The 26499-nt window shown below is 44.9% G+C and overlaps 1 protein-coding gene across 1 annotated transcript in view; it reads right to left on the bottom strand.

The window, feature by feature from the left end:
- LOC124552369 (flocculation protein FLO11-like) overlaps nucleotides 1–26499 on the bottom strand; it is a 106613-nt gene that overhangs the window by 5669 nt on the left and 74445 nt on the right. Inside the window, exon 6 of the mRNA XM_047126634.1 lies at nucleotides 9592–9785. Within this exon, the coding sequence (XP_046982590.1) occupies nucleotides 9592–9785 (194 nt within the window). The remainder of the gene's footprint in view (nucleotides 1–9591; nucleotides 9786–26499) is intronic.

Raw genomic sequence — 26499 nt, 5'->3', positions numbered from 1 at the left:
TTCCCTAATCCGATGAGACCGATGACCTCGCTGTCTGGTCTCCTTCCCCAAAACAACCAACAACCAACCCCCCCCCCCCTCCCCCCCGGATTCTGCTGGACAGACAAAAAGCCCTGTACAGGAATTGGGAAGTCATCCTGCACCTACCTTATTCACCTGATCTTGTGCCCTCAGATTTTTCAGTTTTCCCGCTCTTACCGAACAACTCGCAAACGAGCCTCTTTCTGGATGAAACACGGCTCAATGAGTTTTTCGCTTCAAAACCAGTACGGAATGGAAAAGTTATCGCAGCGTTGGCTGACTGTGGTAAACAGTGAAGAAGAATGTGTTATTGATGACTAAAGTCTTTGTTTCGTGTATCTGTTGTGTCTATAAAAACCTGTGGAAAAATGCAGCGAGCTTATGCACCGACCTAGTGTTGCGTCCATTCTGCGTAACTACTCGTGTTTTGCAAGGCAAGCAAGTCAGCCGCAATATTGTGAGGTTCATATCGTCGAATCCCGACATGTTCGCTACGGACATAATTCTAACTGACTTGTTACACGCACAAATAATGCTCAACATTATTGTACCGTTCTTGGTCTTGTACTTTTGCGCAAGATATTGATACGATGATGTTGCACAATAAATACTGAGTGTGTCGCAGACTCTTTATCGGCCCTGAACGGTCAAGAATACTGTACAATAGTATTGTGCAGTATTAGCGACGTTCTCCCCACATATTGCTCAATAATAATGTGCAACAATATTGTGATTCGTAGTGTTGACGACAAAGACCTGCTGTTGCGATAATTGCTCCACTTTTCTGTGAGCAGAAAAGAAAGCTGGATGAGAAACTGGGTCAAGGAGTGTCAAAGTCCACTGACGAAACCTTATTGACAGAAATGAGATTGAAAGAAGAGGGTCACCACAACTTTGGGTGTGCTGATGGTCCAACATCTGAGACATTACTGGAAATGGTTATCAATATACTTAGGAGTCCCCATTCATAGGCATAGGCATTTACCCTCCCCTCTCCTCTCCCCCTCCCACTCCCACACCCTCTCCTCTCCCCCTCCCCCTCCCACACCCTCTCCCCCACCCCCTCCCCCTCCCCCTCCCCTCGGAATCTGGTTTGTGGTGTTTTTATTCATCACAGAATTCTTACACACTTCTAGAAGTGATTTCCCGTGATTCCACTAAACCTATCGTTTAGCAAATGTGGCACTACGAGGCATATCTCAGTAAGACACAGTGCTTTAGCCATTGATGTATAGTCGTTCGTTTTTTGTTCTAAGTACATTATCGAAGATAAGTTCGTGCAACAAATAATGAGTGGATAACCATCATTTGTCTGGGATACAATGTTTTTGTATCGAAACTGACTAACTTTTTCACATCAAAAATATAAATTTTAGAGTCTTGCACTGTCCCCTCGCAAATGGTTAAATTTCCACTGAAGCCCAAAATCCTATGATCGAAAAACAAAATAATATTACGAGAGACGTAATTCCACCAAGTCAGCGTTTACCTATTACGATACAACACGTTGCCACTGCCAGGTTTTTCGGAGATTTTAAATGTACAAATGCAGCATCACTTTAAAGTAATTGATACATAGTTACGGAAAAGTGTCGAGAAATAAAACACGCACTAAACGATTATTTGCGTGTAGGTAATGTACACACACAAACACACAGGCAAATATCCATATATAATTTATAACTTTGCATTAATTATTTTTTTTTTTTAAATATTGTGCTTCGTGGTCTTTCCCTGTATTTTCTGAGCGACAGTTATACAATTCCTTCTTGACATTCTGTTTTTGTAGTCATCTGCCCTGACAGCCCACAATGCTGACAATTATTTATACATTTCGATGCAGTCCATTCATAATGCTCTTTCTTATTGTTTCTAATCCATTTTCAACACCATAACAACAACGAAGAGTGAAGACAAAGTCATTAGCGTCTGTAGTGCGTGAGAGACTTTCAAGGACATTGCTCAATGCTGCCCACAGACGGCACAATATTTCCTGAGAGTTGCAGAATATTTCAAGATTTTTTGATGTTCTCAATACTGTTGCACAATCTCTCAAATCTCACACCTATTCATTATTATTGTTTTTCAGGAAATCTTGCGCAATATTGTAGACCGTCTAGGGGCCGCCTTTACATTCCGCCATCCCCCCTCCTGGACAAATTTCTGAGGCCCCCATATTGTTTTTGTTGTTGTTGTGGCCTTCAGTCCGAAGACAGGTTTGATGCAGCTCTCCATGCTACTTTATCCTGTGCAAGCTTCCTCATCTCCCAGTACCTACTGCAACCTACATCCTTCTGAATCTGCTTAGTGTATTCATCACTTCGTCTCCCTCTACGATTTTTACCCTCCACGCTGCCCTCCAATAGTAAATTGGTGATCCCTCGATATCTCAGAACATGTCCTACCAACCGATCCCTTCTTCTAGTCAAGTTGTGCCACAAACTCCTCTTCTCCCCAATTGTATTCAATACCTCCTCATTAGTTATGTGATCTACCCATCTAATCTTCAGCATTCTTCTGTAGCACCACATTTCGAAAGCTTCTATTCTCTTCTTGTCTAAACTATTTATCGTCCACGTTTCACTTCCATACATGGCTACACTCCATACAAATACTTTCAGAAACGACTTCCTGACATTTAAATCTATACTAGTTGTTAACAAATTTTTCTTCTTCAGAAACGCGTTCCTTGCCATTGCCAGTCTACATTTTATATATCCTCTCTACTTCGACCATCATCAGTTATTTTGCTCCCCAAATAGCAAAACTCCTTTACTTCTTTAAGTATCTCATTTCCTAATCTAATTCCCTCAGCATCACCCGACTTAATTCCACTACATTCCATTGTCCTCGTTTTGCTTTTGTTGATGTTCATCTTATACCCTCCTTTCAAGACACTGTCCATTCCGTTCAACTGCTCTTCCAAGTCCTTTGCTGTCTCTGACAGAATTACAATGTCATCGGCGAACCTCAAAGTTTTTATTTCTTCTCCATGGATTTTAATACCTACTCTGAGAAAGGACTTACTGACACTTAAATCTGTACACGATGTTAACAAATTTCTTTTCTTCAGAAACGCTTTTCTTGCCATTGCTAGTCTACATTTTATATCCTCTCTACTTCAACCATCAACAGTTATTTTGCTTCACGAATAGCAAAACTCATTTGCTACTTTGTCTCATTTCTTCATCTAATTTCCTCAGCATCACCTGATTTACATTCCATTATCCTCGTTTCGCTTCTGTTCATGTTCATCTTATATCCTCCTTTCAAGATACTATCCATTTCGTTGAAATGCTCTTCCAAGTCCTTTGCTGTCTCTGACAGAATTGGAATGTCATCGGCAAACCTCGAAGTTTTTACTTCTTCTCTCTGGACTTTAATTCCAACTTCAAATTTTTCTTTTGTTCCTTTCAATGCTTCCTCAACGTACAGATTGAATAATATCGGGGATAGGCTACAACCCTGTCTCACTCCCTTCTCAACCACTGCTTCCCTTTTATGCCAGTCGCCTCTTGTGACAACCGTCTGGTTTCTGTACGGGTTGTAAGTAGCCTTTCGCTCCCTGTAATTCACGCGTGCCGCCTTTAGAGTTCGAAAGGCGGTATTCTAGCCAACATTGTCAAAAGAATTTCCTTAAACTATCTTCTATGAGAAGTCACAGCGTCAATATGGCGTCGTGTTTTTCTGCATTGCTCCGGAATCCAGACTGATCTTGCCCGAGGCCGGCTTCTACCAGTTTTTCAAAAATGTTCAAATGTGTGTGAAATCTTATGGGACTTGACTGCTAAGGCCATCAGTCCCTAAGCTTACACACTACTTAACCTAAACTATCCTAAGGTCAAACACACACACCCATGCCCCAGGGAGGGCTCGAACTTCCGCCGTGACCAGCCACAGAGTCTATGACTGCAGCGCCTTTGACCTCTCGGGTAATCCCGCGCGGCTCTACCAGTTTTTCCATTCTTCTGTATAGAATTGGTGTTTGTATTTTGCAGCCGTGACTTATTAAACTGATCGTTGGGTAATATTCTCACCTGTCAACGACTGTCTTCTTTGGGATTGGAATTATTACATTCTTGTTGAGGACTGAGGGTAACTCGCCTGTCTCATACATCTTGCTCACCAGATGGGAGAGTTTTGTCGCGGCTCGCTCTCTCAAGGCTATCAGTAGCTCTAACACTCCAGGGGTCTTGTTTCGACACCAATGCTACATCCGATATGTTGCGTCGTAGTGACCTCAGTCTATAGAGTCAGCAGAATTACGAAAGGTGTCGGCGCTGTGGTCGGCGTTTTGCGCTGGTCGTGACGCAGGCCGTGATTTAGCGTTCGTGAGGTAAACACGGAAAAGCGACCGACAGCCAAACATCCGGCCGGCACCAACAAACGCGATCACTCGGTCTGTCGAGCAACACACCCTCTGTGTGTTTACCGCCAGCTGCCTTGCCGCTAACCGAACGTACGAGTTCGTGGCCTGCGATTAGCACACGCCGCGTCCGTTCTGGATAAGTCTGGGGAGGGCAGGGCATTTATTTTAAATCTTAAACATGTCCTTAAATACAGCAAATGTATTATAGTAAACTTGGAAAGTTATTTTATCCACGTTGGATCTTGTGAACCCCGCGGCCGTTACTGATAGTTGGTGATTGCCGGCCGGAGTGACCGAGCGGTTCTCGGCGCTACAGTCCGGAACCGAGCGACCGCTACGGTCACAGGTTCGAATCCTGCCTCGGGCATGGGTGTGTGTGATGTCCTTAGGTTAGTTAAGTTTAAGTAGTTCTAAGTTCTAGCCGACTGATGACCTGAGAAGTTAAGTCGCATAGTGCTCAGAGCCAAGTTGGTGAATGACACAAAGAGCCACAAATACTTTTTGAATGTTTTATTTTACTGGCATAATAGGTTTCGGTCTACCAAGTACATCCACAGATGGCTAACACTTTTCGTTACGTAGTGAAAGGTGGCTACACTGAGTCACAGCGCCAGAGATTGCGCCAAAGATTATTATTCCGCCACCTCCACTGGTGCAGTAGTTGTTGAGAGGTTGTCGAAGGCAGTAGTAATTCAGAGGACGTCGAGTGCAGTTGTTGTTCTGTTGGGCTAGAGAGTAGATGCTGTTCGGTTGGTGTAATGTATAGATGGAAGATGTTGCAATGATCACAGTGTATTTTTCGTCAATATAAATTGAGGTAAAAAAAAGTATTACAGATTTCTTTAATGACAATGCCTCTTGGTCACAGGTTCAGTCAACAAAGCATCTGGCTCGTGTTCATGTATTAGACTTGTAATTCTGGTTTCTATGTGCAATTATAGTATTTCTGTTTTTTCAATTAGTTCATCGTAAATGGTGTTTAAAATATCTTGTAGTATTGAGGAAGAACCGTGCCAGATACATGTACGTTGAATCACACTACCACACACAGAACAGTTACACTTGTGCTTTGTTGTTTTGTAGCTTTTATAGTTGCACGGGACTTAGTTAATCAATTGTGTCAATGGAAATTTCTTGTCACTCTTTATTTTTATTTTATGCAGTCAGATTGCGTGCTAATACCACTCAGGGCCAACCGGTTACGAGACTTCGTAACTGGACACACAGTTACTAAAGTTATTGCATTTATTCATTATTCTTCTTTTTAATTAAGCCCCCATGCAATAGAAGCTTTGGTGAACAGCGTGTCGTCTGTTCTACGTTCGTGTATTTAGTGCCACTTTATCAGTTGTTTCATCAATAAAAATACGCCAAAGTGCTTGCATTTATATACGAGGATTGGAACTTAAGTAGTGGCATCTATTTATTCACAACCGATACAAAAGAGTTACGTGTTTGCACCTGTTACTGCCCTTCAAAGTAGTCACCAGCGTCGTTTAGAACCCGTTGCAAGCGCTGTGGAAGGCGTAGCATACCGTTAGCAGAGCCTGTTCTGTTGATGGTGTGAATGGAGCGGTCTACTGCCTGTCGAATCTCTGGAACAGTTCTGAAGCGAATGCCACGAAGTGGTTCCTTCATCTTCGGAATCAAATCAAAGTCACAAGGACTTAAGTCCGGGGAGTATGGTGGATGGTACAGTACTTCCCAGCTACTGTATGCGCCAGCGTGCAAAATGATGGGTGGGTTACGTAAAAAGTGTCGCCGCTTCTTTCGCAAAGCTGGTCGCAAGTGATCCTCCGAAAACGAACAGTAATACTGTGCATTGACGGTCTGCCGTGGAGGAACGTAATGCGTTAGGATAACACCATCACAGTCGTACACGAGAACCACCATAAGTTTAGACCGCTCCATTCGCACCATCAACAGAACAGGCTCTGCTAACGGTATACTACGCCTTCCACATCGCTGGCAACGGGTTCTAAACGACGCTGGTGACTACTTTGAAGGACAGTAACAGGTGCAAACATGTAACTCTTTTGTGCTCACTTACATACATTCCAGGAGATTGCCGTTCGTCCACGTGGTTTTCTAGCTCCCTGTAGATGTTCTTGAATTCCATAAATGGAAGCACTTTAGCTTATTTCATTGATGAAACAACTGATAATGTGGCGCTAAATACTCAAATATTCTTGTGCAGTGTGGAGCAGACGACATGCTGTTAACCAAAACATCTATGTAACGAAAAATGTTAGCCATCTGAGGATGGGCTTGGTAGCCTGAAACCGGTTATGACAGTAAAATAAAACATTGAAAAACTATTTTTGTGGCTGGTTGCGTCATTCACAACCGCTCGCTGACAGAAAGATCCGCACCTGAAGACTGGAAAATTGCTCAAGTCACACCAATACCCAAAAAGGGAAATAGGAGTAACAGACTTTGAACACAGAGTGGTAATCGGAGCTAGACGCATGGGACATTCCATCTCCGACATCATTACAGAATTTAGTATTCCAGGATCCACAGTGTCAAGCGTTTGCCGAGAATATCATATTTCACGCATTATCTCTCACCACAGACAATGGAGCGGCGACGGCCTTCACTTAACGACCGATAGCAGCAGAATTTGCGTAGAGTTGTCAGTGCTAGCAGACAAGCATAACCGCGTAAATCAGTGTGGGATGTACGACGACCGTATCCGTTAGGACAGGGGGACCGAAATCTAGCGTTAATGGATTATGGCAGCAGACGACCGGCTAGAGTCCGTTTGCTAACAGCACGATGTCACTTATAGTGCCTCACCTGGTCTCGCGAATGTATCAGTTGGACCCTCGATGACTGGAAAACCGTGGCCTGGTCAAATGAGCCACAATTTCAGTTGGTATCAGCCGATGGTAGGAGTCTAGTGTAACGGAGACCACACGAAGCCATGGACCCAAGTTGTCAACAAGGCACTGTGGAAGCTGGTGGTGGCTCCATAATGGTGTGGGCTTTGTTTACGTCTGGTGAGCAAGATGTATGAGACAGGCGAAATACCATCACACTTCAAGAAGAATATAATAATTCCAATCCCAAAGGTAGTAGGTGTTGACAGATGTGGAAATTATCGAACTATCAGTTTAATAAGTCACAGCTGCAAAATACTAACGCGAATTCTTCACAGACGAATGGAAAAACTGGTAGAAGCCGACCTCGGGGAAGATCAGCTTGGATTCCGTAGAAATGTTGGAACACGTGAGGCAATACTGACCTTACGACTTATCTTAGAAGAAAGATTAAGGAAAGGCAAACCTACGTTTCTAGCATTTGTAGACTTAGAGAAAGCTTTTGACACTGTTGATTGGAATACTCTTTCAAATTCTGAAGGTGGTAGGGGTAAAATACAGGGAGCGAAAGGCTATTTACAATTTGGGCAGAAACCAGATGGCAGTTATAAGAGTCGAGGGGTATGAAAGGGAAACAGTGGTTGGGAAGGGAGTGAGACAGGGTTGTAGCGTATCTCCGATGTTATTCAATCTGTATATTGAGCAAGCAGTAAAGGAAACCAAAGAAATATTCGGAGTAGGTATTAAAATCCATGGAGAAGAAATAAAAACTTTGAGGTTCGCCGATGACATTGTAATTCTGTCAGAGACAGCAAAGGACTTGGAAGAGCAGTTGAACGGAATGGACAGTGTCTTGAAAGGAGGATATAAGATGAACATCAACAAAAGCAAAACGAGGATAATGGAATGTAGTCAAATAAAATCGGGTGATGCTGAGGAAATTAGATTAGGAAATGAGACACTTTAGGTAGTAAAGGAGTTTTGCTATTTGGGGAGCAAAATAACCGATGATGGTAGATGTAGAGAGGATATAAAATGTAGACTGGCAATGGCAAGGAAGGCGTTTCTGAAGAAGAGAAATTTGTTAACATCGAGTATAGATTTAAGTGTCAGGAAGTCATTTCTGAAAGTATTTGTATGGAGTGTAGCCATGTATGGAAGTGAAACGTGGACGATAAATAGTTTAGACAGGAAGAGAATAGAAGCATTCGAAATGTGGTGCTACAGAAGAATTATGAAGATTAGATGGGTAGATCACATAACTAATGAAGTATTGAATAGCACTGCGGAGAAGAGGAGTTTGTGGCACAACTTGACAAGAAGAAGGGATCGGTTGGTAGGACATGTTCTGAGGCATCAAGGGATCACAAATTTAGCATTGGAGGACAGCGTGGACGGTAAAAATCGTAGAGGGAGACCGAGAGGTGAATACACTAAGCAGATTCTGAAGGATGTAGGTTGCAGTAGGTACTGGGAGATAAAGCTATCACAGGATAGAGTAGCACAGAGAGCTGCATCATACCAGTCTCACGACTGAAGATCACAGCAACAACAAATATTTACATGGGACGTGGGTCCTCTGGTCCAACTGAAGTGATCATTGACTGCAGTTGGTTATGTTCAGCTACCTGTAGACCATTTCCCACTGTAGACTTCATCTTCACAAACGACAGTGGAATTGTTACCAGACCACAATTGTTCACTACTGGTTTGAAGAACATTGTCGATAATTCGAGAGAATTTGCCCAACATGAATCCTATCGAACATTTATGGTACATAATCGAAAGGTCAGTTCGTGCACAACATCCTCCACTAGCAACACTTTTGCAATTGTGGACAGCTATAGATGCAGCAAGACTCAATATTTGTGCAGGGGAGGTCCCACAACTTCTTGTCCGCAGCTCGTGGCCCTGTGGATAGCGTTTCTACCTCTGGATCATAGAGTGCCGGGTTCGATTGCCGGTATCATTGGGTATTTTCTCTGCCCGGGGACTGAGTGTTTGTGTTGTCCTCATCATTTCATCATCATCATCATCATAATCATCACCATCACCATCACCGTCACCATCACCATCATCACCACCATCATCATCATCCGTGACAGTGGCTAGATTGGACTGTATGAAAAATTGGAGTGTAAAAAAAATTGGGACTTTGTATGGGCGCTGATGACCGCGCAGTTCAGCACTCCACAAACCAAACATCATCATCATCAACGGCTTGTTGAGTCCATTCCACGTGGAGTTGTTGCACTACGTCGGGTAAAAGGAGGTCAGACTTGATAGTAGGAGGTATCCCATGGCTTTTGCCACCTCAGTGAAGAGTGGCACGCAGAGTGCGGCTGTAGGTGTAGATGCAGATGCAGACTGTAGACTGACCTGCCGCTCGCTGAGGTCCAGTAGGATGGCGATCTCGTAGCGGCGCAGCCTGGTGAGGTAGTTGGAGCGGCAGAACTCCTCCTCCAACTGCCGGATCTGCGACTTGGTGAACGCCGTTCGCTCCTTCCGCGACTTGCCCGTCGACGTCTGCGTCGTCGTCGTCGACGGCGCTGCCGCGTTCTGTCTGTCTCCACCTGCAGGACACACGAGAAAAAACTACTTGGAAAACACTTGCCAACAGAACTGCCGCTGTATGAGGCTTCACAAGCAGAATTCGGCTTCTGGAAGATGTGGCAACAGAATTTTATAGCTCCAAGTGTCACCCTCTTCTGTGCCAAAGCTAGACTCATTGGAGAGTAATGGAGATACTTTCTTCTTCTAGTGCTGCACTTGTGCTTATCTCTGTTACTGTCTAACATTGATGGATTGCTGATAACAGATTGCGTACGTGAATAGGTTTAGTATAAGTCTGTGATTAATATTTCCAATTGCTTAAAGAGATACCTGCAAGAAGTTCGTGTGTGAACTCCACACATAATTCTAATTACTTTCTTTTGTGCAGTGAGGACTTTTTGCCTAAGCTAGGATTTACTTCAGAGTACCGATAAATGAAAATACACTCCTGGAAATGGAAAAAAGAAGACATTGACACCGGTGTGTCAGACCCACCATACTTGCTCCGGACACTGCGAGAGGGCTGTACAAGCAATGATCACACGCACGGCACAGCGGACACACCAGGAACCGCGGTGTTGGCCGTCGAATGGCGCTAGCTGCGCAGCATTTGTGCACCGCCGCCGTCAGTGTCAGCCAGTTTGCCGTGGCATACGGAGCTCCATCGCAGTCTTTAACACTGGTAGCATGCCGCGACAGCGTGGACGTGAACCGTATGTGCAGTTGACGGACTTTGAGCGAGGGCGTATAGTGGGCATGCGGGAGGCCGGGTGGACGTACCGCCGAATTGCTCAACACGTGGGGCGTGAGGTCTCCACAGTACATCGATGTTGTCGCCAGTGGTCGGCGGAAGGTGCACGTGCCCGTCGACCTGGGACCGGACCGCAACGACGCACGGATGCACGCCAAGACCGTAGGATCCTACGCAGTGCCGTAGGGGACCGCACCGCCACTTCCCAGCAAATTAGGGACACTGTTGATCCTGGGGTATCGGCGAGGACCATTCGCAACCGTCTCCATGAAGCTGGGCTACTTTCCCGCACACCGTTAGGCCGTCTTCCGCTCACGCCCCAACATCGTGCAGCCCGCCTCCAGTGGTGTCGCGACAGGCGTGAATGGAGGGACGAATGGAGACGTGTCGTCTTCAGCGATGAGAGTCGCTTCTGCCTTGGTGCCAATGATGGTCGTATGCGTGTTTGGCGCCGTGCAGGTGAGCGCCACAATCAGGACTGCATACGACCGAGGTACACAGGGCCAACACCCGGCATCATGGTGTGGGGAGCGATCTCCTACACTGGCCGTACACCACTGGTGATCGTCGAGGGGACACTGAATAGTGCACGGTACATCCAAACCGTCATCGAACCCATCGTTCTACCATTCCTAGACCGGCAAGGGAACTTGCTGTTCCAACAGGACAATGCACGTCCGCATGTATCCCGTGCCACCCAACGTGCTCTAGAAGGTGTAAGTCAACTACCCTGGCCAGCAAGATCTCCGGATCTGTACCCCATTGAGCATGTTTGGGACTGGATGAAGCGTCGTCTCACGCGGTCTGTACGTCCAGCACGAACGCTGGTCCAACTGAGGCGCCAGGTGGAAATGGCATGGCAAGCCGTTCCACAGGACTACATCCAGCATCTGTACGATCGTCTCCATGGGAGAATAGCAGCCTGCATTGGTGCGAAAGGTGGATATACACTGGACTAGTGCCGACATTGTGCATGCTCTGTTGCCTATGTCTGTGTGCCTGTGGTTCTGTCAGTGTGATCATGTGATGTATCTGACCCCAGGAATGTGTCAATAAAGTTTCCCCTTCCTGGGACAATGAATTCACGGTGTTCTTATTTCAATTTCCAGGAGTGTATGTCAAGTATGGTGTCTTACTGACGTCTCTGTCTTCAGTGTTGACAATTGCATGTGTTGGGGACGGCACTCGCCTTGGGTAGTCCGTGCAGCAATGTTGACCATAGTGCTGCGGTAGTGTGACTGTCAGCATTTATGCCAAGTAAACAACAGGACCCGGTTTCGAGTCCCTGGCGTGGCACAAATTTCAGCTTCTAACATTATCGTAGATAATTATTCTTACATGAAAAGTAGCCGAACCGAAGTTTTAGCAACTCTACTACACTGTTTTTTCCCAGTTTTAGTTTCCATCAAAAAAATGGTTCAAATGGCTCTGAGCACTATGGGACTCAACTGCTGAGGTTATTAGTCCCCTAGAACTTAGAACTAGTTAAACCTAACTAACCTAAGGACATCACAAACATCCATGCCCGAGGCAGGATTCGAACCTGCGACCGTAGCGGTCTTGCGGTTCCAGACTGCAGCGCCTTTAACCGCACGGCCACTTCGGCCGGCTTTAGTTTCCATCAATATGAAGGCGTAACGACTTACAATTTTCTAATCCGCTTATTAATTTCGTTGGAATACTAGGTAACTAGGAGGCGAAGATGAAATTGACAGGATAAGACCGAATGAACTGCAGCTTATGAAAGTTTAAAAGTAGCCCATTTGCGCATAACCATTAATTAACTTTAACAAAACTATCATTTAATGTTTTATCTATAGATCGATCTTTCCTCGGCTTCACAGCAACACTTGTATCACCTGCAAATAGGACTGACACTGGCTTGTCATTCAAATAAAGTGGTTGATCATTGACATGTACCAAGAACAGTAATTAGCCAACAATCGAACCCTGTGAGACACCCTTTGTAATTTCTCCACATGCTGATCATGTGGCGTCCCACTTTGTGCTACTGGAACAGCCTTGGGTAACTTTCCGCATACTGTTTCTTAAATAAGAACTAGACGAGGCACTTTCCTAGCAACGTATTAATACAGTACGTATTATAACATACACTATGTGATCAAAAGAATCCAGACACCTGGCTGAAAACGACAAGTACGTGGCGCCCTCCATCGATAATGCTGTAATTCACTATGGTATATGCCCACCCTTAGCTTTAATGACAGCTTCCACTCTCGCAGGCATACGTTCAGTCAGGTGCTGGAAGGTTTCTTGGAGAATGGCAGCCCATTCTTAACGGAGTGCTGCACTGAGGAGAGGTATCGATGTCGGTCGATTAGGCCTAGCACGAAGTCGGCGTTCCAAAACATCCCAAAGGTGTTCTACAGGATTCAGTTCAGGACTCTGTGCAGGCTAGTCCATTACAGGGATGTTATTGTCGTGTAACCAATCCAGCACAGGCCGCGCATTTTGAACAGGTGCTCGATCGTGTTGAAAGATGCAGTCGCTGTCCCCGAATTGCTCTTCAACAGTGGGAAGCAAGAAGGTGCTTAAAACATCAATGTAGGCCTGTGCTGTGATAGTGCCATGCAAAACAACAAGAGGTGTAAGTCTCCTGCCGGCCGAAGTGGCCGTGCGGTTAAAGGCGCTGCAGTCTGGAACCGCAAGACCGCTACGGTCGCAGGTTCGAATCCTGCCTCGGGCATGGGTGTTTGTGATGTCCTTAGGTTAGTTAGGTTTAACTAGTTCTAAGTTCTAGGGGACTAATGACCTCAGCAGTTGAGTCCCATAGTGCTCAGAGCCATTTTTTTTGTAAGTCTCCTCCATGACCACAATAACACCACCGAATTTTACTGTTGGCGCTGCACATGCTAGCAGATGACGTTCACCGGGATTTCGCCATACACATAGCCTGCCATCGGATCGCCACATTGTGTACCGTGATTCGTCACTCCACTGTTAAATCGTCCAGTGTTTACGCTCCTTACACCAAGCGAGGCGTCGTTTGGCAATTACCATCGTGATATGTGACTTACGAGCAGCTGCTCGACCATGAAATCGGTTTTCTCATCTCCCGCCTATCTGTCATAGTACTTGCAGCGGATCCTGATGCAGTTTGGAATTCCTGTGTGATGGTCTCGACAGATGTCTGCCTCTTACACATTACGACCGTCTTCAACTGTCGGCGGTCTGTCGGTCAACAGACGAGGTCGGCCTGTACGGTTCTGCGCTGTACGTGTCCCTTCACGTTGCCACTTCACTATCACAGACGTATGACACAAGTGACACCCAATCACCTGGCTACGTTCCAAGTCCGTGAGCGCCCCATTCTGCTCTCTCACGATGTCTAATGACTACTGAGCTCGCTGATACGGAGTACCTGGCAGTAGGTGGCAGCACAATGCACCTAATATGAAAAACGTATGTTTTTGGGGGTGTCCGGATACTTTTGATCTCATAGTGAATCTAGCTTCCACCTTCAAAGCGGTAAAATAAGCTGGTACAAACCTCTTGCTTGCAGGAACGGTTTTGAAAGCTGTATCTATGTTACCAAAAGCATTCCCGGCCATTTTTAGCCCAAAGTCTGTTTCTTTTGCTGCCTACCGAGTTAATAATGTTTTCGTTCACTGGCAATGGCGGGGAGAGCGGTGTGCTGACCCCATGTCCCTGCATACCCGCATCCAGTGACGTCTGTGGTCTGAGGATGACACGGCAGCCGGTCGGTGCCGTTGGGCATTCATCGCCTGTCCGGGCGAAGTTTAGTTTCTTTAGGCATTACAAGACAGAGGTTTGATTTTCTTCTTCAATCCACACTGGTCAGTGAACTGAACTGTATACAAGGCGGCGGATATATTTGTCTAGATCTGCTGCTGATATGGTGTGCCAAAGAACTTGGTGTACAGATATGACACACTTCTGGAGTTACTGCAAAGACGCTGCTTCGTAGTAGAGATAATTTTATACAGTTAGACATTTGTTTAGGTTAAAAAGATGCTGGTAATGGCCAGTGGAAAATTTTCTTTCTGTCTCTTAATTATTTGTATCATTTCGAATTATCGGAGTGGTATGATATTTCAGAGGTACATTTGGTTTTTTAAATTCTGGCTGATCGTTCAGTATGCAGTCATGTTTACTGCAAATGTAACCGTGTATTTGTAAACATATTAACCTGCACTTTTTTTCACGAAATCGTAATATCTCTAATTTTTCTTCAATACTCATATCTGTGTTTCCGCTTTGGGCCAAGCGAGCAGCGTGAGTTGGGTCGTTTACGTTGTTGAGCCAGAGAGATGGCACGGCATCGGAAGTTGAAACTCCTATTACTTTGGGCAGCATGGATCGTCAAAGAAAATCGAGCCTCTGCCTTGTAATATGCGAAGGAGGGTTTTTCGTGACATAAGTACAGGGTGTTTATAAATGAATATCAGGGTTTTAACGCTTTATATTATTTATTATATTAAACTAACAGTTATAAATGATATGTCAAATGAAAGAGCAACTCAAACAGTTTTAGCAAGAACCTTATAACTGTTCAATGCGAGCACCATTTGTCACACGGCAGACATCAAGTCTATAGCCGAGCGCTGGATAGGCCGCAAGGGGCCCAATGACAGGGCTTGCTTTCCATGGCCTCCACGTTCACCCGACCTAACGGCATGCGATTTTTTTCCTTTGCGGCTTCATCAAGGATCGCGTGTTCGTGTCTCCGCTACCTGCAGACCTCCCTGAATTAAGAAACCGGATTGAAGCAGCTGTTGCTACAATCACCGAAGACACACTTATCAACGTTTGGGAAGAACTCGTCTATAGACTTGATGTGTGCCGTGTGACAAATGGTGCCCACATTGAACATTTATAAGCTTCTTGGTAAAATTGTTTGAGTTGCTCTTTCATTTGGGATATCATTTAAAACAGTAAGTTTAATATAATAAATATTATAAAGCGTTAAAATCCCGATGTTCGTTAATATACACCCTGTACAAAGTATAGAACATGTATAAGTGTAAAACTATGTAATCACAAAAACTTTGTTATATTTTAGGATACAAAAGTAAAATCTTTGCTGAATTATCCAGTCACGGAAACTGTGTTACATTTCAGGACACAAATGTAAAACGTGCGGAGAAGTCAACACTACAGTCTGACAATGGCCTCAGTCCCGGACTAGAAACGGTACAATAAAATCATTAAAAAAAATTGTGGTTGACCAGAGTGTTTCCTACAGTGTAACGTAGAGATGAGTTACAACATCGGCTGCGTTCCAAACCCCTGCGTGCAAAATGACCGCCTTCTCTGGTTCTGGCTCTTGAAGAATAGGCCGCCAATCGCCCACAGACGTTCACACACGTCATTAAAAGTGTCCCCAACAGAGTTCAAGGCCTCATAAAAGCGAAGAGTGGACAGATACTGTACTGAAACTTCCTGGTAGGTTGAAACTGTATGCCAGACCGAGACTCGAACTCGGGACCTTTACCTTTCGCGGGCAAGTGCTCTACCAACTCTTTTGTTTTGTTTTGTTTTGTTCGGTGTTGTAAGGTTCGTTTGGTCTGGGCTGACGTCACATGACATTTGTTCAAGTTGATCGTCGATTATTTTACTCAGTTTTTTTTTTATTACAGAGGACAATTGGCCCTCAGACCGAACACGCTGAGCTACCTCGCCGGCGACCAACTCAGCTAACCAAGCACGACTCGGGACCGGTCCGCACAGCTTTACTTCCGCCAGTACCTTCAAACTTCACAGAGGCTCTCCTGCGAAACTTGCAGAACTGGCACTCCTGGAAGGAAGGATATTGCGGAGACATGGACGGGTCGTGAGTCGTGCTTGGGTAGCTCAGTTTGTAGAGCACTTGCCCGCGAAAGGCAAAGGTCGCGAGTTCGAGTCTCAGTCCGGCACATAGTTTTAATCTGTAAGTAGGCTGTTTAGGTTTATATGTTGGTAACGTCACGTAGCGCACTGTATGAAAATCACTGGCTGTGCTGTGTGCAGTCTGTGGCTAGGTGGCATTGTTGGAATTTGCTATCGCAGTGTTGGGCAGTTGACTGTTAACAGCGAGTAGCGTTGCGCAGTTGGAGGTGAGCCGCCAGCAGTGGTGGATGTGGGGAGAGAGATGGCGGAGTTCTGAGAGCGGATGATCTGGACGTGTGTCAATCAGAGACAGTAAATTTGTAAGACTGGATGTCATGAACTTTATATATATATATATATATATATATATATATATATATATAACTTTTGAACACTATTAAGGTAAATACGTTGTTTGTTCTTTATCAAAATCTTTCATTTGCTAACTATGCCTATCAGTAGTTAGTGACTTCAGTAGTTAGAATCTTTTATTTAGCTGGCAGTATTGGCGCTCGCTGTATTGCAGTAGTTCGAGTAATGAAGGCTTTTGTGAGGTAAGTGATTCATGAAAGGTATAGGTTATTGTTAGTCGGGGCCATTCTTTTGTAGGGATTTTTGAAAGTCAGATTGCGTTGCGCTACAAATATTGTGTGTCAGTTTAGTGTTGATCAGAATAAGTAAAGAGAGAAATGTCTGAGTACGTTTAGTTTTGCTCAGCTGTTTGAAAATCAAATCAAATAACCAGCACAGTAATTCACTAATTTTTCTAATGGGACGTTTCAAATCTGCTAGGAAGTTTCAGCGCATACTCCGCTGCAGAGCGAAAATTTTATTCTGGAAGCATCTCGTATTAACCTCCACTGGTAGGTGTATGGATAGTTTTGATTTGACAGTGTATATGGCACTCCTGTTAGACAGAGTTGTCCAGTTCCAGTGTGCGGAGGTATCTAGACGTCAGCACGCCTTCTTTGGTCCTTCCCTTTCGATATTTTCAGAATTCTGCTCGACATCTGGGGACTCGTCAGGGCGCAGACGGGCAGAGGGCGTATCCCGGATGGAAGCTGACGGCAGCTGGAGTCTCCAGCTTCTAATTCTGGAGTCCGCGCTTGCGTGTCGCCAGATAGCCATCGGCGTCTCCGCCTGGAGGCGTCTGCAAGGCCGGACGCCGCTTCTGGAGCCACGCGGCTTTCACAAGGAGCCGCTGCAGGAACCCACGGCGCCCCCCCCCCCCCCCCCCCCCCCGCACGCCCAGTACGTCTGCGTCCACAGGGTACGTTAGTCGATGCTTACCACACATTCTCTTTCCGCGTTCTAACCACAGATGGCGCGCGGGAAGAAAGAGAGACTCAAAACATTTACCTCTCGGCGGGAACATGTATAATAACTACGCTATCTACTGTAAAGTATCTGGACAGCCGTCACTGTACCTGGAGTTGGGGCGTGTTCACACTACGCCTTTATGACGCCTTGAACTGTCCTGAGTGAGCTAACTGAATGTCTGTCGAGGAATGGCAGCCTATTCTTTCTCAAGAGCCGAAATCTGAGTGCTGATGATGGACGCTAGCGTCTGGGGCGAAGTCGGCCCTCAGACCACCTCTGGAGTTTGACAATCTGACGAACCTACTGGGCAGAATTTGGCTGATATCCCTCGGGAGGACATTCAACAGCCTGCCGGTATGGCCAAGCGGTTCTAGCCGCTTCAGTTTGGAACCGCGCGACCGCTACGGTCGCAGGTTCGAATCCTGCCTCGGGCATGGATGTGTGTCATGTACTTAGGTTAGTTAGGTTTAAGTAGTTCTAAGTTCTAGCGGACTGATGACCTCAGATGCTAAGTCCCATAATGCTCAGAGCCATTTTGAACCATTTTGAGGACATTCAACAAATCTGTGAATCAGTGCTAAGCCGAATAACTGCTTGCATCTGGACCAGAGATGGACCTATGCGTTATCGACTTGCTCAATTTGTGCAGCTCTTTCTCTTCAATAAATCATACAGATATCCTGAAATTGTAATTCTTTCGTGGTGCGCGGTTTTTTTCGCCTTGGAGTGTGTAATGATGAAGATGTTTCCCTTAAGAAACCACAGCGCTACGGTTTTACACGTATTAAATGTTCACTGAAGTTGACGAGTACGCATTAATTTCATAATAAATGTTGCACTTTTTCCCACTGTGCATACGAGCGGGTCTTCCAACCTCCTACGCTCATCAACCTCGTTTACACAGTAAGAGAAAAATAGTAGGAAGAATTTAGTGACGTTCATTTCCCGATCGGTCGCTCTGAAGCCTAGCAGTTACATTTCCGTTGCGCGGTTTGTTTGTGATACAACACACGGCCAAATTTAGTTGAGGACTGTTTTCAAAACTCGCTTTCTGCGAAATTATAATTTTTCAGGGAACGGCAAAGGCCGTTTAGGGATGAAAATTGGATGAAAATTTTGCAAACTTCACACATAATATATTAATTTCCAAACAGCGATTGACACATCCATAAATCAAAAGAAAAATCTGCATACACACGTTTAAAAAAGACCATGAAAATATAAATTTTTTTAAATATTGCTTTCTGAATAACGTGTTGATGTATGACTATTTCTTATCGTCTATTTCGCAAGCAAACACATCAGACAAATATAATACGTATAACTTTTTAAAGTATTACTGATTTAGAATACAGTAGTTACATTAAGACAAATATTAAAGTGTTTCGGAGCACACCGTTCAAAGTCCATTGTTGAACACGGAGCTCCACATCACGCCACCTGTACGTGTTCCTTTGTTGACACAACGACATCGTCAGATATGATTGCAGTGGCCACAGCATCACCGAGTTTGCACCGTGGGTAGGTAGAAACGTGTCGCCTGGTTGGGTCCTTAGACGCCGCCATCCAGACGAATGCCTGCTTGAAACGCGCACCGTGCCACAGATGCAGACCACTGAGGGCAGAATTATCCTTCCAGCTACACTGAATTGGGCTTTTATGTGACCTATGGTAGTACTCGAATTCACCATGACAACAGGGAAATACATGAACATTATTGCAAGTCATTCGTGGTTGAAGTCTTCCCCGATGGTGAAGACATTTACCAACAGGATAACTCTCCGTGAGACAAGGCCAGCTGCAGTGGTTTGAGGGGCGTAATAATGAACTGACGTCTTTGCCAGCAAATGCCCCTGATCTGTACTCATTTGAACATATATCTGCCACCAGCAACGCGCCCACAAACCACCGTCTCGTACTTTGCGGGAATTCAGTGAGCTGTGAGTACACTTCTGGTGCTACATGCTACTGGACACCCATCGAGGACATGTAGAATCAACACTCAGCAGAACCACTGTTGACTGTGTTTGAAGTGTGGACCAACATTCTATTAAACATGTGGTCGTAATGTTATACATCTGCATGTATACTCCGCTAGACACCAAGTGGTGTGTGGCGGAGGGACAATTCGCGCCAAAGTCATATTTCCCCCCCTCCCCCCTTTTCCACTCGTGGATCGCGCGGGGGAAAAACGACTGAACGCCTCAGTACGAGCTCTAATTTACCTTATCTTTGAATGGTAATCATTGCGCGATTTAAAAGTTGGTGGTACTAATATATGCTCTAAATCCTCGGTGAAGATTGGATTACGGAATATAGTGAGCAACCCCTTCCGTTTTTATCGCGCCGTCTATCTGCAAGTGTGTCCCACTTCAAACTTTCTATGAGATCTGTAACGCTCTCGCGATGGGTAAATGTACCAGTCACGAATCTCGCCGCTCTTCTTTGGACCTTCTCAATCTCCTGAATCAGACCCCAACTGGTAAGGGTCCCATACAGACGAACAATACTCCAAGACTGGGCGAACAAAAATATTGTAAGCTATTTCCTTTGTTGAAGGACTCCATCGCCTCAGGATTCTACCAATAAACCGCAATCCGTTACTTGTGTAATCTGATCATTCCATTTGAGATCATTTCGAGTAGTCACACCCAGATAACTGACGGACGTTACCGCTTCCAAAGACTGGGCATTTATTTTCTACTCGTACATTAATGGGCATTTTCGCCTTCTTATACGCAGTAGGTTACGCTTACTAATGTCGAGAGATAACTGCCAGTCATTACAAAACAATGTCTCTGAGCACTATGGGACTTAACATCTGAGGTCATCAGTCCACTAGAACTTAACATCTGAGGTCATCAGTCCCCTAGAACCTAACTAACCTAAGGACATCACACACATCCATGCCCGAGGCAGGATTCGAACCTGCGACCATAGTGGTCTCGCGGTTCCAGACTGAAGCACCTAGAACCGCTCAGCCACTCCGGCCGGCCAGTCATTACACCACGCTTTTATTTTCTGCAAATCCTCATTGATTCGTCCACAATTTTCGTGTGACAATACTTTCCTGTAGACAACAGCATCATCGGCAAACAGTCTAAGGCTGCTGTCAATACCATCAACCAGATCGTTTATGTAAATCGTAAAAAGCAGCGGACCTATTACACTGCCCTGGGGCACACCTCAAGTTACGCTTGTTTCTGTTGAAGTCACCCCGTTCAGGACGACATACTGCTCCCTGTCTGTTAGAAAACTTTCTATCCAACCGCATATGTCATCGTATAGGCCGTAAACGCGCACTTTTTGTAGCAAGCGACAGTGCGGAACTGAGTCGAACGCCTTACGAAACTCGAGAAATATGGCTTCAACCTGGGAGACGGGATCTAGAGCCTGTTGTATATCATGCACAAAGAGGGCCAGCTGTGTCTCGCATGACCGCTGATTCCTAAAACCATGCACGTTTCTGCAGATGAGCTTCTCAGAGTCTAGAAAGGTCATTATGTCTGAACACAAAATATGTTCCACGATTCTACAACAAATCGATGTCAGTGAAATTGGCCGGAAATTATGTGCATACGATTTTCTACCCTTTTTATAGCTTGCTGTGACCTGGGCCTTGTTCCAGTCCCTTGGAACTTTCCATTGTTGCAATGATCTCTGATAGACGATGGATATGAATGGTGCTATATTTGTAGCATAGTCAACATACAATCTGACGGGGATACCGTCTGGGCCAGATGCCTTCCTGGCGTCTAAGGATCTTAATTGTTTTACAATCCCAGATACACTAAACACTACGTCAGCCATCCTTGCGTCTGTTCGATAATTGAAAGGGAGAATGGTGCTGCAGTCCTCTACCGTAAACGAGTTTTTGAAAAGTAGGTTTAGAATTTCGGCCTTCTGTTTATCGTCATCATTACCCGTACTGTCAGCAAGAGAAGGTATTGAATTATTTGTAGCGTTCATAGATTTTACGTACGGCCAAAATTTTTTGGGATCATCGGTGTTTTTTTATAATCTGTGGGCGGCTTTTAGTTTCCTCTCTTCACGTTTGGGGAGGACACACGTAGCTCGAACCCTCCCTCGGGAGTTCACTGCCCACGGAGTGATGGCGTCACTCGAGGATGCGTCACGCAGTTCCGTCTGGAGATTCCGAGAAACTGGTACGAGCGCGTCTCGCCGCTCGGGGGCAGAAAAACTCCATTACGCGGAGGTGTGTGTCAGGGGCCGTGCGTGTCACCGACGCAACGACTGCCGGATGTGCGCACAAAATGACGCCTCCGTCCCCTGAGAATACCGTCCATTGACAAAGAGAAGCCACACACGCAGACAACCACCGATTTCGACGCGCTTCGCTATTGGTCTGACGTTATTCGATTCGCGCTGGGAGACAAAAACAACAGTGGTCTAAGCCCACAGACGACCGCACCGAAACTGAGTTTATTCTGGGGTTTCGCTCCCTATGAATCCAGTAAAGCCAACTGCTACCCTCAAAGATGACATTGTAATTCTGTCAGAGACAGCAAAGGACTTGGAAGAGCAGTTGAACGGAATGGATAGCGTCTTGAAAGGAGGATATAAGATGAACATCAACAAAAGCAAAACGAGGATAATGGAATGTAGTCGAATTAAGTCGGGAGATGCTGAGGGTATTAGATTAGGAAATGAGACACTTAAAGTAGTAAAGGAGTTTTGCTATTTGGGGAGCAAAATAACTGATGATGGTCGAAGTAGAGAGGATATAAAATGTAGACTGGCAATGGCAAGGAAAGCGTTTCTGAAGAAGAGAAATTTGTTAACATCGAGTATAGATTTAAGTGGCAGGAAGTCGTTTCTGAAAGTATTTGTATGGAGTGTAGCCATGTATGGAAGTGAAACATGGACAATAAATAGTTTAGACAAGAAGAGAATAGAAGCTTGCGAAATGTGGTGCTACAGAAGAATGTTGAAGATTAGGTGGGTAGATCACGTAACTAATGAGGAGGTATTGAATAGGATTGGGGAGAAGTTTGTGGCACAACTTGACTAGAAGAAGGGATCGGTTGGTAGGACATGTTCTGAGGCATCAAGGGATCACCAATTTAGTACTGGAGGGCAGCGTGGAGGGTAAAAATCGTAGCGGGAGACCAGGAAATGAATACACTAAGCAGATTCAGAAGGATGTAGGCTGCAGTAGGTACTGGGAGATGAAGAAGCTTGCACAGGATAGAGTAGCATGGAGAGCTGCATCAAACCAGTCTCAGGACTGAAGACCACAACAACAACAACAACCCTCAAAGAGAAGTAGCAGATACTTTATTATTCAAAACCAACCCCAAAATGATTTAGACGAGCTATCTGCGTGGTGCAAAAAGTGGCAATTGACTACAAATTATGAACAATGTGAAGTGAGTAATAAAAGGAATACGCTAAACTACTATTATCACGCAAATCTAAAGACTCTAAATTCAACTAAATACTTAGGCACTACAATTACCCTGTATAGGATTTCTTACCATGGAGAACGACAAGCTGAGCTCTATCTGGTAGTGAGTCCCGAAAATGACCGTGTCCAGTCACGAAGCTAGTGCGATATTTCGTTAGTTCGTTGTTTGTTAGGTAACCGACAGTGATAAATTTTCTCGCGTGCCTAGCGGAAGTGAAGCAAGACGACGTCAAAGAGAGACCTCCTGCTCCCTGGGTCTCACAGACGCACAGTTACACAACATCTACGCATGCAGACTTCATTTTGATTTTACGTCTACATCTACATCTACATCTACACAGATGATCCGCAAGCCACCGTATGGCGTGCGTGGCGGAGGGTATCATGTACCAATACTGGTCATTTCCTTTCCTTAATGAAATTTTCACTCTGCAGCGGAGTGTGCTCTGATATGAAACCTCCTGGCAGATTAAAAGTGTGTGCCGGACCGAGTCTCGACTTGGGACTATTGCATTTTGCGGGCAAGTGCTCTACCAAATGAACTACCCAAGCCCGCATCTCGTGGTCGTGCGGTAGCGTTCTCGCTTCCCACGCCCGGGTTCCCGGGTTCGATTCCCGGCGGGGTCAGGGATTTTCTCTGCCTCGTGATGGCTGGGTGTTGTGTGCTGTCCTTAGGTTAGTTAGGTTTAAGTAGTTCTAAGTTCTAGGGGACTTATGACCACAGCAGTTGCGTCCCATAGTGCTCAGAGCCATTTGAACCATTTGAACTACCCAAGCACGACTCACGGCCCGTCCTCACAGCTTTAATTCCGCCAGTAGCTCGAGTGCTAGTTTTGCAAGGTTCGCAGGAGAGCTTCTGTGAAGTTTGGAAAGTAGGAGACGAGGTACTAGCGCAATTGGAGCTGTGAGGGGGGGGAGGGGGGGGGAGTCGTGCTTGGGTACCTCAGTTGGTAGAGCACTTTGCCACGAAAGGCAAAGATACCGAGTTCGAGTCTCGGTCTGGCTCACCGTTTTGATCTGCCAGGAAGTTTCATTTCTGTTCCTGTTCCACTCACAAATAGAGCGAAGGAAAAACGACTGCCTATATGCCTCCGTATCAGACTTAAATTCTCCAATATTATTTTCATTGTCTTTATGCGCAATGTATGTTGGTGGCAGTAGAATCGTTCCGCAGTCAGCTTCAGATGCCTGTTCTCTAAATTTTCTCAATAGTTACTTTTGAATACATTGTGGGAGTGAACAGTGATCAATGTGTTACAAACATTTACTATCAAAAACAGTCTTGATCACAGTTTATTTATTACGGTGAGGGGTTTCGACCACTACTGTGGTCATCTTCAGGCCTGCAAGTCGTATACAAAGCTTTAATTAGAGGTCTACATACATCAAAGAAAATACATGAAGTTCTATAAATCTATAAAACGATGAATTACCAATGAGTTAGAACCTCCTTCTGGTGATAAATCACTACTGGAGAAACCAGTGCACGTCTTACTGTATATAAAGGAGGCTCCGCCAACTTCTGACAGAATGATGTCATTACTAACCAATGGGTTATAGGTCGAATAGCAATGTAAAATTTCTTAGTTAAAAAACATTGTCAAGAAAGAAAAATAAACACAGACTAAACTTAGCTTGTTTAACAGCTATTGTCAATTAAGAAGCGTTAAAAATATAGGATAAATGAACTTTGTTTTGACAGTACATGGGTTGCCGTGTCAAGGCCTGTTACTGAACCATTTGGAACCATTTGGCTGTTAAACGAGCTAAGTTTAGTGTGTGTTTATTTTTCTTTCTTGACAATGTTCTTTTAAGTGAGGAATTTCACATTGTTATTCGACCTACAACCCATTGGTTAGTAATGACATCATTCCGTCAGAAGTGGGCGGAGTCTCCATTATATACTGGTCTCTCCAGTAGTGATTTACCACCAGAAGGAGGTTCTAACTCATTGGTAATTCAACGTTTTATAGCTTTATAACTTTATGTATTTTCTATAATGTATGTAGCGCTCTAATTAAAGCTTTGTATACGACTTGTAGGTCTGAAGATGACCACAGTAGTGGTCGAAACCGGTCACCATGATAAATAAATTTTGATGAAGTCTGTTTTTGATAGTAAATACAGGGTGATTCAAAAAGAATACCACAATTTTAGGAATTTAAAACTCTGCAACTACAAAAGGCAGAGCTAAGCACTATCTGTCGGCGAATTAAGGGAGCTATAAAGTTTCATTTAGTTGTACATTTGTTCGCTTGAGGCGCTGTTGACTAGGCGTCAGCGTCAGTTGATGCTAAGATGGCGACCGCTCAACAGAAAGCTTTTTGTGTTATTGAGTACGGCAGAAGTGAATAGACGACAGTTGTTCAGCGTGTATTTCGAACGAAGTATGGTGTTAAACCTCCTGATAGGTGGTGTATTAAACGTTGGTATAAACAGTTTACAGAGAATGGGTGTTTGAGCAAAGGGAAAAGTTCTGGACGGCCGAGAACGAGTGATGAAAATGTAGCACGCATCCAGCAAGCATTTGTTCGCAGCCCAGGAAAATCGACTCACAGAGCTAGCAGAGAGTTGCAAATTCCACAATCAACTGGATGAAGCGCCACCACATTGGCACTTATCTGTCCGTAACTACCCGAGGCGATGGATCGGCCGCCAGGCAGCCCGTGACAGAGCACTTCATCACTGGCCTCCAAGAAGCCCTGATCTTACCCCCTGCGATTTTTTCTTATGGGGGTATGTTAAGGATATGGTGTTTCGGCCACCTCTCCCAGCCACCATTGATGATTTGAAGCGAGAAATAACGGCAGCTATCCAAACTGTTACGCCTGATATGCTACAGAGAGTGTGGAACGAGTTGGAGTATCGGGTTGATATTGCTCGAGTGTCTGGAGGGGGCCATATTGAACATCTCTGAACTTGTTTTTGAGTGAAAAAAAAACCTTTTTAAATACTCTTTGCAATGATGTATAACAGAAGGTTATATTATGTTTCTTTCATTAAATACACATTTTTAAAGTTGTGGTATTCTTTTTGAATTACCCTGTATTTCTCAGTGGTGTTTCTCGGAAAGAACGTCGCCTTCCCTCCACGGATTTCCATTTGATTTCCTGAAGCACCTCCGTAACACTTACGTATTGTTCGAACCTACCGGTAACAAATCTAGCAGCCTGCCCAGAATAACTTCGATGTCTTCCTTCAATCAGACCTGGTACGGATCCCAAACACTCGAGCAGTACTCAAGAATAGGTCGCACCGGCGTCCTGGATGCGGTCTCCTTTACAGATGAACCAGATTTCCTAAAATTTTCTCAATAAACTGAAGTCGACCATCTCACATACTCGTTCCATTCACATCGCTTTGCAACATTACGCCCAGATATTTA

This window comes from Schistocerca americana, chromosome 10 (assembly GCF_021461395.2).
Source record: "Schistocerca americana isolate TAMUIC-IGC-003095 chromosome 10, iqSchAmer2.1, whole genome shotgun sequence".
NCBI lineage: Eukaryota > Metazoa > Arthropoda > Insecta > Orthoptera > Acrididae > Schistocerca > Schistocerca americana.
Note: the sequence above shows the minus strand (reverse complement) of the source record. Positions and strands in the feature narration are given on the sequence as shown.